The following is a 13596-nucleotide window of genomic DNA, read 5'->3' as shown; positions in this document are numbered from 1 at the left end:
GGGGGGGGGGGGGGGGGTTGGGTCTTTCATCCTATATTCCCGAGCAGGAACTTTGTAGCCTTTAGAGGAAAAACAGATTAACCTATAAGAGAGGCTGCCTCAGAGCAATGCAGCACACCCAAGGAGCTCCCCCACCCAATCAATTATACAAAAAACTACATTGACAAGCCAGTATGCAATTATTTATTAATAACATAAACAACAACAATAATAATACAATGATAAAAGTAATTGCTAGATGCCCACAGAGTATCAATGAAAACAAACTATTATTATTAAAAGCACCCAAAAGATTCTCTATTCAGCAAGAGTCACCACCAAAGAGTTTCTTCTTTTCCCTAGAACGAATGAGAGTTGTGAGGGGAGAAGGATAACATTAATGATACTAATATAAAAACAATTTCAATTTCATTACTAAATGAGTTCGAAAGCAGAATTCTTCAGGAATAACTACACTATTACACAAGTGAATCATTACCTGAAACAGAATAATTACTAGAAGGTACCTCCTGCTGAAGAACCGATGGACTTGAGGATAACTTTCCTTGATGATGTAAAGCAGAGTTCATGTTGCCTCCATAACTAAAATCACCGACAGAGTAAGTTGGACGCCCATCTGAAAGATAAGAAGATTGTTCACTGCTAACAGCAACAGGTAAGGACTCCAAGTGATGACCTGCTGGTGAGCGGGCGGATGTGGCTGAAGCTGGAAACTGTTCATAGGTTGTAGGAGGAAGAGGCTGATGAGACATATCTGGATGATTTGAATTCATTGGTTGCGAATATTGATCGTGATAATAGTTCTGTTCTTCAAGTCTTCCTGTAGGTGCAAACTGAGATTGCTGACTCTCCATTGCAGTCTTCGCGTCTGCCCATGCCCTAGCTCTGGCGGCCCAATCTTCTTCATTGCCTTGGGCTGAAGTATTTAAAAGGAAGTACACAGAAGCCAGTAAACTGAAGGAACACTAAGATTTCAAAGGAACAGAAAGAAGGCCTAGAACTTGCAGCATGATAAAAAAAATTCATAAAAGCATGAGACTCACAACACAGTAACACAACCAGAAAAGTGCAAGTGGAGACAGTGTTTATAAGCTATGATCCTTGACTATCCTTCATGCTACACAGATAAACCCAGCACACCATCGAAATTAAGCGATTCTTTTTTATAAGCATTTCATATTGAAAAAAACATCAAGAATGGTATCTACACTTCGATAGATGACCGGTAAATTCTTGCAAACTGAAAATAGTCCAGGTAGAATCTAGCAGGAAAAATTAATTAAGATATGGAGTAACAAACCTCGATAATCCCAGCCTTGGTGCGGAGCCCGATTCGGATTGTTCCATTCCTACAACAATCAATAGATTGTAAAGAAACGACTTATATGGTCAAGTATAACCTACAGAAAGTACATTGATGCGCCTCACAAGCCACGAAAGTGTTAGAAGATAGATAAAGAACCCTAAAGGAATTCATCCCCACTTCAAGAGCCATCAAAACAATTACTCATATCCTCCACCAGTTTATGGCATTAAATTCCCATAAGTCAAGAAGCAGTCAGGGAAGTTAGAAATTTCAGAGTTAGCAAACAATTAATTAAAAAATAACGAAATTCGCCTGAATCACCTGTGAATAAGACTGTGGAACCTGAGAATGAGGAGGAAGGTGCTGAAACATGAGAGGGCGAGGAGGCGGAAATGGGTTTTGGTGCATAGGTTGTGAAGTATAAGGATGAGGAGGTGGTGGATAAGCACCGGGAGGAGGCGGAGCATGGTCGGAAAGAGGCGCCGGCGGACCCCACTGAGAGGGAAGCGGAGGAGGAGGAGGAGGAGGAGGAGTCGGCGACGCAGAGTGCGAAGGATGGTATTGAAATTGGTTGGGGAACCATGGACCCTGCGGAGGAACTGGTGGCCTCAACGATGGTTGCTGGTGGTGGTGGTAGGGATCTGCAGCGGAGGAGGAGTACGGCGGCGGTGGTGGCGGAGGAGCCCTCGCGAAATGGTGAGTCTGATGGTAAGAATCCATCTATAAGGAGTATTGGTGGGTTCTTCTTCAGATACGGTGCTCAGTGGAAGAATACGGAGGAGGAGGGCTGAGGCTTCAAGCTTCGAGCTCCAACATTGCAACTACGCCCTGCGGGGAAAGGGGAATTTTCTGAGGAAGGGGAGGGACAGCCCGAGAGGCCCAGTGTGTATGAATCGGGTTGTCACCGTTACGTCGCCGTTAGAAATGGGATTCCCGTCAGTCGGAAGTGGGGGGCCTAAAGGACAACATGACTTTGACTTTCTTTCTTCCAAAACTGGGCCTATGCTTCAAAAGCCCGCAACCGTTTGGGTGAGTTTGTTTATGATACAATTGTATATATATATATAAACCTTTTATTTTATTATTTTATTATTTATTATTTCAAAATAATTTTTAAGATATATTTTTAAATTAAATAGTAAATTTTATTTAAATGATTGAAAGTAAGTAAATATATAAATATTTTACTTTTTATTAAAAAAAATTGAATAAATAACATGTTCATGAATTAACTCAATCCAAAATTAATAAATATTTATTATTAAAAAAAATAAGTATATTTGACATTTTTAATAAATATTAATCGATATTAGAAAATATTTTAGAGAGCGTAGCTTCCCTTTCAATTTTAAAATTAAATAAAATTAAAAATAAAAATAAACACACGCCCGTTTGGGCCTGGGTCGAACAATTGGGCCATCACAAAACATATTGGGCTCAACACCAATAGAAGGCGTCTGACTTCCGAATCTCATTCTTTCCTATCAGGTCCTGGAGGCCCAATTCCAAGACAAAACAATAACACTCTTCTCCAACTCATAAAATCCCCCAAGCCCTACCGTCATTTCATCTCCTCCGAGCAGCCGAAACCCTAGGGAGAGAGAGAGAGAGAGAGATCCGCCATGACGACTCGATTCAAGAAGAACAGGAAGAAGAGAGGACATGTGAGCGCTGGTCATGGTAGAATCGGCAAACACCGAAAGCATCCTGGAGGTCGGGGAAACGCCGGAGGTATGCACCACCATCGGATTCTCTTCGATAAGTATCACCCTGGTTATTTTGGTAAAGTTGGTATGCGTTACTTCCACAAGCTTCGCAACAAGTTCTATTGCCCGATTGTCAACGTTGATAAGATCTGGTCCTTGATCCCTCAAGAAGTGAAGGATAAGGCCTCCAAAGACAACGTTCCATTGGTTGATGTCACGCAGTTCGGTTATTTCAAGGTTTTGGGCAAGGGTGTGTTGCCGGAGAATCAGCCTATTGTGGTGAAGGCCAAGCTTGTATCCAAGATCGCCGAGAAGAAGATTAAGGAGGCCGGTGGCGCGGTGGTTCTTACAGCTTAGGTTTGAGTTTCTCTTCGTTATAGGGATTTTTGTTCTTCGTGAATTTCCATTTTTGTTTGTTTGAACTTACTGGAGACCTTTTTGATATAATTTAAGCGTTTATGGGTTCACATACGATTATCTGATGCAATGTTCAAGCCTTTCCATGTTTGAATCTTAGACTATGCGATAGGAATATATGGTTGATTGAACTATTAAACGTAGGACAATAAGAATGCTTATAATCACTGGTCTATCAGATTTTGATGATGCCAATGGGTATTTCCTTGAACGTTGATTTGATGGATTCTACTTTTCCTCTTGATTTGACAATAGGAATTCCTACGGCATTTGTGACAGATCATAATTACTTAAATAGTTATGAATTTAAAATACCTATTCTAAAGAGGAAAATGCATTTTGGTTATTGTAGTCTATGTTGAATTACATTGCTCTTTATAGTTTCAATTTGAAATTTGCTGCTCTGTTTCTCAATTGGCCTTCCTTTCTCTAAACTGAGGTCGAAGTTAGATCTAGAGATTTTAATCTGGGAACATGAAGAAATGTCAAATAAGCATTAAAAGATGGATGAATATGTGTTCCTATGGTCTAATGAGTTGCAATTAGTTTATATGTTTGATCATTTTTCAATTTACTGGTTAATGTTTATAATATTTGATGATTAACAAGTATATGAAAGTCTCTAATTCTTGAGCAATGGGCTTGAATGTAGTTGCATTTTTCTTTTGTTCAATGTGAACTTTGTTCGAATATATCTAAACCATTAGGATAAATATATAACATTTTAATTAGTAATAGAATATATCTAACCTTTAGGACAAATGAATGTACTTCTGAATTGATCTCATCCTTTAATAAAAAAAAATTCTTTGTTGAGTAATAACTTAATTCTTCACTAAAATACTATTGATTATAAATATCAATAACCCATTATTATAATTTAATTTAGTAACCAAATTACTATTCTATATCAAGGGGTCTAGTGCCTAAATTGAGTTATGGAGTATGATGCAAAAATCAATGCTATAAATTTTAATTAGTTTAGCCAAATTGGGTGAACAACATTTGTTTAGAGGCTAATTGGGTGACGATTGAGCATAAAAATAGTGTTAAGAATGGCCAAAAAAAAATTTTTTTTTGCTAATTAATTAATTTGGACCCAAACAACATATCTTAATGTTGTAACACATCATTCAACTCAAATAAAAAAGTTTTTATTCTCGTTCGAATCTCACATCCACAAACTCTATCTGTCACAATCGCCAATCGCGCTAGACGGTAGATTTGTCGATTGTGCAGCACCCACTCTCAGGTTAAGCCTGGAATAAAGAAACAACAACAACAACGGCTTACTGCATATAACTTATCGTGTGCCTTTCGAAGTGATTCTATTCGGAAATAGAGGGTCCTCCCCATTTTCTTATTCTATCCTCGGCAACAGATGCCTGCATGTTCAAGTTCCAATTTTGGTCATGGTTCTAAAACAAAAATTCATAAATAATTACACAAACTCACCTCTGTGTCCCAGTTTGTTCTGTGAACCATCCATATTAAAATGCAAGTCTGTAATATGGTTCCGCCAATCATCCCAGACCATATTCCCTGCAACACATCATTTTTTTTTTTTTTTTTTTTAAAAAAAAAACCTATAATAAAGGAGATTATAAGAGAAATTATTCCAAAATGGAGGCATTAAAGTAGAGAGACTTACTGTAACACCCCAATCGAGCATGAAGCCCATTAGCAGGCCCAAAGGAACCCCAAACGCATAATAACAGCCCACATTCACATAAGCCACGGCAGCCTGCCACCCAGCTCCAACGGCCACTCCTGCAGTTAATTTCCATCACAAACACATACTAATTCAAATCAATTACTTAAAAATGAAGATAATGAGCGGTTTAAAAAAAAATTGTTTTTAAAATCATTTTAAACCGGCTCAAGAACAAAAATAGAAGCCAAACCGGATAGAACCGGCTGCACATTGTTGACCATAATGCAGAAACCAAGCCAAAGAGTTAGGTCCTTCACAATTTGTCTCACAGCTGAATCGCTCGAAAATATGAATGGATAATCGTTCTTTGTGATAACCAAAACAGCAGCCATAATGAGACCAAGAACAAACGACGATATCACTGCCACTATCAATGAAAATCTCGCTGTTCTCGGATGTCCTGCTCCCAATTCATTCGACACTCGAACGCTACACACATTTTAATCATACACATTTTATGCCAATTGAACTATGAATAATTAGTTAATTACAAAATTTACGAAGATTTGTGGCTTCTTCATTTGTACCTTATGGCTGCATTTATTCCAAAAGCCACCATCATCGTCCATCCCAAGATGTTCGTGCTACACCAAATTAAACACAAAATTAATTAAAGCAATCTAAATACACGTACAATCAAGATACTGTTTCTACCCATTTAATTGAGTATTGATTTATTTTATGTTTCAATTTTATTCTTAAATAAAATTTTATTATATGGTTGATTAAAAAATTAAAGGTTCAAACTTAGTGATTAATTATTCTTCATAATTAATAATTTCATTTAGAAGAAAACAAATAATCACGGGCGTATATGGAAGAGGACTTTATTTATTCAAAAAAAATTGTGAAAAAAAAAAAACAATTAGTTGACTAACTGCAGTAAATGATTTTCATTCGACCGAATTGCTTTTGAGGAACCGCCAAAGCACAATCCATATTTATATAATTAGCAGTAAATATTTTTTAAATTTTAAAAATATCTTTTAAAATATTGAAAAATTTAAAGAATTTAATAGTATTTTTATGAATTTAATCCGTTATATTTATATATATATATTTATATACTTTAAGAAACCAAAGTTTTCGATATATAATGTCAGAAAAGTGGTTGATATTATTTCTTTTTTATTTTGTTGCAATAAGATTGATTTATTACTCGATTATTATGCAATAATTAAACCGTACCATATAGAAAGGGCATTGATGGAAACTTCTGCATTCTTTAAATATCCTGCGAACAGTATAAGAGCCATAAAGTACCATGTCTCCAAACTGCACGAACATTAAATCAAAATATAATTAGTCTAAGGTGAATTATTTAATTGGAATGCAAATCCAACTTAATTAATATTTAATTTGCAACAAAAATTATACTTAATTAAATATTGAACTAATTAATGCGTGTAACATGTATAATAAAATAAGTTAAATGTACTTAAATCACACCTTAACAATTATTTTATTAAGTTTCACTTTCTAAGGAAATGTTTGAAATTATTTTTATAACACAAAGGCGTTGCGTGTGGGACTTGACAAATCTTTTAATTATATCTAATTTCTATAAAATAAAATTAATTATCAGTTTTCTTTTAACTATTCACCACATTCTATTATTTAAATTAATAAATCAAATATATTAATTTCAAGCTAATACAAAATCTAAATTATAAATTAGAAATGTCAGTTTATGTTTGTAGTCTATAATTTAATAAACCTCATAAATCATTTATTGGGGTTTTTTTAATTATTGTAACCCATTTATTTTATTCAATTTCATTACTCACGACCAATAAATACGTCATATATAATCAATTTCCACGTGAGATTTGACCAAATAATAGAGATCTAAATTTATGATAATAAATATATTTATAATTTATGGTATAATCAAAAGTGTAAGGTCAAAAGCGGAATAATATTATTTAATTAGGAGAGAGGAAGGGAAATAAATAAAATAATAATAATAATAATAATAATAAAACTGACCAGAGCATAACCGCGGATGCGAGAGATAGTCTGACGAATCCCGAGAGACTTTGAAACGCTCTCCACGAGAAACCGGACCAGGCTCGCCCACAGCTTCCACTTAATATATAAACAATCTGAGCCACCACAATCAGCCACCACGACGCGTTCAGCACCACCGCACCACCCGCCAATCCCCACCCCAGCTTCACCATCAGCAGCCAAGTAAAGAACGTGTGCAGTACCTATTCAAAATATTAATAATAATAAAACATTAAAGTTTATAATAATCTGTTTAAAAAATTGTACATTTATTCCCACAATTTCCTTACCACATTATTCTAAATTTAATTTTTTTAAAATAAATAATATTTATAAATTTAATTTTAAAAATAAACTCATTAAATTATTATAAATTTGATTTGGGTCTACCAAAGCCACGGCTGATATGACGGACATGGCCATCATCTTGCTCTGCGCCTGCAGGAATCTGGAGACCGGAAAGTTCAGCGCGTACGCATAAAGCTGAGGGATCATCCATATCGACAGCATTCCGGCCGCCTCCGATATCTCCGCCGTCTGTCCAATCAGCTTCAGAAGCGCCGCCGAAAATATGTAAACCGGAGTTAGAATCACGGCCGTTGAAAGAAGGATGACCCACGATCTTTGCATGTACACTCCCATCATATCCAGCTGCCCGGCCCCGTACGCCTGCCCGCATAGCGTCTCCAACGCGCTTCCCATTCCCAGCTGCAGTTAAAAAAATTGTATTCATATATAAATAAATAAATAAATAAATAAATAAATAATATATAGATTATTAATGAACAATTTGCAATGAATTGCGGAGTACGTGCCATGACGCCGAAGGAAAAGCCGGCGATAACGGAGTTTTCGATAGAGACGGCGGCGAGGGCGATGGTACTGACTTGACCGGCGAAGAGTTGAGTGATGGCGCCGAAAGAGTATTGGCAAATGAAGGTGAACACCGCCGGAGCTGCTAGATACCAGAGCTTCTTGAATTCAACATAGAACTCTCTGTTGAAATCACGTGCGCCGTTGATCGGAGGGATATCACCACCGTCGGGAACGAATTTAGCTTTTGTTTCTTTTCTGCCGGATTCTGGGGAGTGGATCCATTTAGTTTCCTCTGTCGGCAAGAGAAGCGGCTGAGAGAGATCCGCCATCGGAGGAAGGGATTAGCTTACTCCGTGCGTGGGTGGACGACTTTTCAAAGCCACAAAACTAACAACTAATTAAATGTTTTAATCTGTATATATAGTAATTAGAAAAGATAATAATGTACGCCACTCACATTATGATCTCAATATATTTAATTAACTTATATATTTTAAATAAATTGTCGTGATAATCAATCCATCAATCGAAGATATCAAGCAGATCATGTGTTACTATTTAATTAGAAGTTAACTTTTTTATTAATTAAAATGATGGGGAAAAAAATTAGTTCAATTATTTAAGAAATTAAAAAAATAATAATCATATTTTGATCTTCCATTTCCTCAATATTCATGTAATTTGAATGGCGAAAACGAATACAAGAAATCTCGTAAACAAATTAGGATGGAAGGGACGAGTTTTGTTTTATAAATTTGTAATTAGATTTATAATATTTTAAAATTTGAAAGATTTATTAATACAAAATTAAAAATTTAATTAAAAAGCCTATGCTATCAAACAAGTTTAGTGGCTAATTTATGTAATTTAATATTTTTTTTATTGAAATAAAAAATAATAATAATATTTAGCTCATTAATAACATTTTATTAGTTGAATTATAAATATTTAAAATTTCTTAAAACTCATGCTGAGCATGCTTTCAGACACGCCTAATTCCCAGCATGCGAAACACGTGATAAGAGTCTAAAGATAAGAATACATCGACGAGTTTTCTTTTGAACGACGCTACCGGAATGAGCTATTACCGCCGTGAAATTGCATAACGTTACAATTTTTTTCTTTTTTGGAAAATTTTATAGTTAATTACTGGCCATTTGTAATTTTTCTTTGTTTTTTTTATATATATCATTTTAAATTTTAATACTACTGTTTGCAGTAATTTGAACTTTAATATCTAACTATTTAATTCCTATATTTTTAAATTTGTAATGAAAATTAGTGTTATGGTTGGATGGATTAATCCAATCCAAAACTTTTCATAACCCAAACCAAGTCTTCTCAAATTTTTTTTAAGTTTTATTTATTCACCATAATTATACAATATATTAGAAGTTCATCAGCAAATACAAATCAATCTATAATTATTAAAAAAAAATCAATAAAAAATATTAAGCGAAAATTATAACGTATTAACAAAGTTAACATTATAGACAATTAAATACGGATATTTCTTGAGAATTAGTTAAAGTAAAATAAAAATATATATATATAATAATACATTATAAAATTAAATAAACAATTAAAAGAATTAATTTAAAGGTACGGTGTATAGTAAAAATAAAAAAATATATAAATATATTTAAAGTGAAATATACTTACAGTATATAACACATCTACTGTCTTAAACTATTAGAAAAATCAAATGAAACAAGGATTTGACTGCAGTCTCCTTTAGACTTGCCAAACTCCCCAATTCATTCATATGGAGAGATTTTTAATATATTTCTATTTGGCTCGAATCGATTCGAATGTTTTGTCCTACGAACTCGAAACTGAACCAATTCAGTTCGAGTTCAGAAAAAATGAAACCAACCCTAGCCGAAATACTAATACAATCCAACCCAACTCTTATAGTTCGAGTTGGGTTGGTCCGGGTTGTCGGGTTGAATGTACACCCGTGTTACATGGTCATAAATCTTATTAAAAATAAATGATTAACTTATTATATAATCTCATTTCAATTCTATCTCCGAAAAAAGATTTGTTTGTTTTCAATGGAAAAACAACATCAACTCAATTAACATAAAAATATGTATTCTCCATCACGTTATATGTTTAAATCTCAAGCCCACAAACTCTTAATTTGTGTCATTTTTGGCTTTAGAAGTGATTCTATGAGGAAATAGAGGGTCCTCACCATTTTGTTATTCTATCCTCAGCCACAGACGCCTGCATTTTCATCATTACAATTTTGGTTATTATTCATAAAAAAACAAAACTCAAAAAATAATTACACAAACTCACCTCTGTGTTCCAGTTGGTTCTACGAACCATCCATGTCAAAATGCTAGTCTGTAATATGGTTCCGCCAATCATCCCAAACCATATTCCCTTTTTAACACATCATATTTTTTAATTCAATAACTAAAAAATAGAGACGTGGTAAGAAACACACATATCCAACTCTAGCCGATATCTTCTTTGGGCTCTTCCTTAAAAAAATGTGTTTGCTAGTGGAAGGTTTCCACACCTTTATAGAGGGTGTTTCGTTCTTGTGATGTCTCATATTTGTTGGGGAGGAGAACAAATCACCACTCATAAGGGTGTGGAAAACTTCCCTTAGTAGACGTGTTTTAAAGCTTTGAGGAAAATCCGAAAGGGAAGAAAGCCCAAAGAGGACATCGGAAGAAAGCCCAAAGAGGACAATATATGCTGGAAAACTTCCCTTAGTAGACGCGTTTTAAAGCTTTGAGGAAAATCCGAAAGGGAAGAAAGCCCAAAGAGGACATCGGAAGAAAGCCCAAAGAGGACAATATATGCTGGAAAACTTCCCTTAGTAGACGCGTTTTAAAGCTTTGAGGAAAATCCGAAAGGGAAGAAAGCCCAAAGAGGACATCGGAAGAAAGCCCAAAGAGGACAATATATGCTGGAAAACTTCCCTTAGTAGACGCGTTTTAAAGCTTTGAGGAAAATCCGAAAGGGAAGAAAGCCCAAAGAGGACATCGGAAGAAAGCCCAAAGAGGACAATATATGCTGGAAAACTTCCCTTAGTACGCGTTTTAAAGCTTTGAGGAAAATCCGAAAGGGAAGAAAGCCCAAAGAGGACATCGGAAGAAAGCCCAAAGAGGACAATATATGCTAGTGGTGGATCTGGGGTGTTACAGTTCTCCTCCCCTCTCCTCCCCAACCAATGCGGGACATCACAATCCACCCCCTTTGGGGCCAGCATCCTTACTGGCACACCGCCTTGTGTCTACCCCCTTCGGGAAACAGCGAGAAGAATTGCACATCGTCCGGTGTCTGGCTCTAATACCATTTGTAACGACCCAGATCCACCGCTAGCATATATTGTCTTCTTTGGGCTTTCCCTTTTGGGCTTCCCCTCAAGGCTTTAAAATCCGTCTGCAAGGGGAAGGTTTCCCCACCCTAATAAAGGGTGTTTTGTTCTCCTCCCTAACCAATGCGGGACATTACAATCCACCCCCTTCCGGGCCCAGTGTCTTCACTGACACTCTTTCATTTCTCCAATCGATGTGGGACCAGCATCCTTACTGGCACACCGCCTTGTGTCTACCCCCTTCGGGGAACCGTGAAAAGAATGACACGTCGTCCGGTGTCTGGCTCTAATACTATTTGTAACGACCCAGATCCACCGCTAGAAGATATTGTCTTCTTTAGGCTTTCCCTTTTGGGCTTCCCCTCAAGGGTTCAAAACCGTCCGTTAGGGTAAGGTTTCCACACCCTTATACAGGGTGTTTTGTTCTCCTCTCCAACCATTGTCGGACATCACAACTTCGAATTTATATCTTAACCAATAATTATTAATTTTTCGTAGGTTTAATAAAGTTTAGAATTGGAAACGGAGGCATAGAGGGACGTACCGTAACACCCCAATCAAGCAGGAAGCCCATTAGGAGTCCCAAAGGGACACCAAATGCATAATAACAGCCCACATTCACATAGGCCACGACAGCTTGCCACTCCTGCAGTCAATTTCCATCATAAACGCATACAAATTCAAATCAATTACACTTAGTCACGAATAAAAATAGAAGCAAAACCGGATAAAACAGGCTGCACATTGTTGATGATGATGCAGAAACCAAGCAAAGGAGTAAGGTTCTTCACAATGTGTCTCACAGCTGAATCGTTCGTAAATAAGAATGGATAACTGTTCTTGGTGATAATCAGAATAGCCGCCAGAATCAGACCAAGAACTAATGACGATATTACAGCCACTACCACTGAAAATCTTGCTGTTCTTGGATGTGCTGCGCCCAATTCATTCGACACTCGAACGCTGCACACATTTTCGACTCTTAAACCCTTAAATTCTTTGCATCAAAATGCAATTATTCAATTATTTAATTTACGTATGTACCTTATCGCTGCATTTTTTCCAACGGAGATCATCACCGTCCATCCTAAGATGTTCACACTGCACCAAATTAAACACAATTTCTATTAGATGAACACACTCTCTACAATGGTTGATATTTTCATAAGCTCTCCTGTCTCTGCTTTGAGCTTTCTCAAAAGGTCTCACAACAATAGAGAGAGTATTCTTTGATTATAAACCAATGATCATTCCCTAAATTAGTGGATGTGGAACTTTCATCATCCAATACCTCCCCTCGAACAAAGTACGCCTCCCCTTAGTTGACGCTCAACTCCTTTTTCTTTTGGAGTCTTAGTCATTCTTCACTATGCCTTCGAGGAGACTTTGACTCATTTTCTTTTGGAGTCGTTTGTGAGAATTTACCAATCTAATGGCATGGCTAAGTTTAGGGCATGACTCTGATACCATGTTAGATGAACACGACTCTTTTTGCTACGAGGCTTTTTGAAAAGCCCAAAACAAAATCATGAGAGCTTCTGCTTAGACAATATCATATCATTGTAAAGAGTTATGTTCATCTAACAATTTCAATGTTACTATTAGGGTTATTCAAAAGTTACTTTTAGAAATATAAAAATATGAAAAAAAAAATAGATATCCTACAAAAATTTTGGTTCAATTCAACGAATCAACCAAAAAACACACAATCACTGTACCATCCTATGGCAGACAAGTTTGTTTTTTTTACCAAAAAAAAAAAAAAAAAAAAAAAAAAAAAAAAAAAAAAAAAAAAAAANAAAACAGAAAAAAGTCAGATGTAATTAATGTGGTAAATTTTTTTGTAAAATAAATAAATAAATTATTCTTTAAATTAAAATAATAATAATAAATTAATGAAAATTAAAAAATGAAAAAAATTCTATAAAATACAGACACGTGATGCCGTATAATTGGACAACTCAGCCCAGTTTTACTGAATAAATAATAGAAGAAGAAAAACAATAGTTTCTGAATAATTGATTCTTATTTTTTTAAACATCGGATATTATTAAATTATAAACCATTATAATTTTCTAAAAAAAAGCCAAATCCAATAAATTATTTAAGAAAATGATATTAGTTGTACCTGCACAACAGCAGTCGTGATTAATTCTTTTCTCATAAACTCTATTTTTTTTTTTTTTACAATTATAGGGAAGTTTTTATTTTATTTATATTATATTCAATTTATAATATATCTGGAGACAAAAAAAAAAAAAAAATAATAATAATAATAATAATAATA

The 13596-nt window shown here is 35.2% G+C and overlaps 4 protein-coding genes and 1 long non-coding RNA gene across 5 annotated transcripts in view; 1 reads left to right on the top strand and 4 right to left on the bottom strand.

Annotated features, from left to right (window-relative positions):
* The window catches only part of LOC111778873, a 7544-nt gene extending 5330 nt beyond the window's left edge, over nt 1-2214 (bottom strand). Inside the window, exons 1-3 of the mRNA XM_023658874.1 lie at nt 1628-2214; nt 1301-1349; nt 479-916 (exon numbers count right to left, since the gene is read on the bottom strand). Of these exons, the coding sequence (XP_023514642.1) occupies nt 479-916; nt 1301-1349; nt 1628-2026 (886 nt within the window). The 5' untranslated portion in view covers nt 2027-2214. The remainder of the gene's footprint in view (nt 1-478; nt 917-1300; nt 1350-1627) is intronic.
* Nucleotides 2215-2858: 644 nt separating this feature from the next.
* LOC111787433 (60S ribosomal protein L27a-3) lies at nt 2859-3523 on the top strand. The gene has a single exon (XM_023667395.1). It carries the CDS (start codon nt 2929-2931, stop codon nt 3367-3369), a length of 441 nt encoding a protein of 146 aa, XP_023523163.1. The 5' UTR covers nt 2859-2928; the 3' UTR covers nt 3370-3523.
* A 1075-nt stretch (nt 3524-4598) lies between these two features.
* On the bottom strand, nt 4599-8298 carry LOC111808560 (protein DETOXIFICATION 29-like). The gene is given in 9 exon segments (XM_023694640.1): nt 4599-4814; nt 4885-4971; nt 5081-5199; nt 5334-5572; nt 5671-5727; nt 6332-6418; nt 7133-7356; nt 7544-7861; nt 7969-8298. Coding segments are annotated over 9 exon segments (1557 nt in total). The 3' UTR covers nt 4599-4718.
* Nucleotides 8299-10153: 1855 nt separating this feature from the next.
* Nucleotides 10154-11941, bottom strand: LOC111808567. Its single transcript, XR_002817095.1, has 3 exons — nt 11854-11941; nt 10277-10363; nt 10154-10201 (listed from the first exon to the last, which is right to left on the bottom strand). It is a non-coding gene; the product is annotated as an uncharacterized LOC111808567 (long non-coding RNA).
* Nucleotides 11942-12004: 63 nt separating this feature from the next.
* The window catches only part of LOC111809853 (protein DETOXIFICATION 31-like), a 3243-nt gene continuing 1651 nt past the window's right edge, over nt 12005-13596 (bottom strand). The window contains 2 exon segments of the mRNA XM_023696309.1: nt 12005-12272; nt 12354-12410. Of these exon segments, the coding sequence (XP_023552077.1) occupies nt 12005-12272; nt 12354-12410 (325 nt within the window).

The sequence above is a fragment of the Cucurbita pepo genome, chromosome LG01 (genome assembly GCF_002806865.2).
Source record: "Cucurbita pepo subsp. pepo cultivar mu-cu-16 chromosome LG01, ASM280686v2, whole genome shotgun sequence".
NCBI classification, from domain to species: Eukaryota; Viridiplantae; Streptophyta; class Magnoliopsida; order Cucurbitales; family Cucurbitaceae; genus Cucurbita; species Cucurbita pepo.
Note: the sequence above shows the minus strand (reverse complement) of the source record. Positions and strands in the feature narration are given on the sequence as shown.

What these genes read in the sequence shown, in the direction of transcription:
- LOC111787433 (XM_023667395.1), top strand. Translation starts at nt 2,929, where the DNA reads ATGACGACTCGATTCAAGAAGAACAGGAAGAAGAGAGGACATGTGAGC.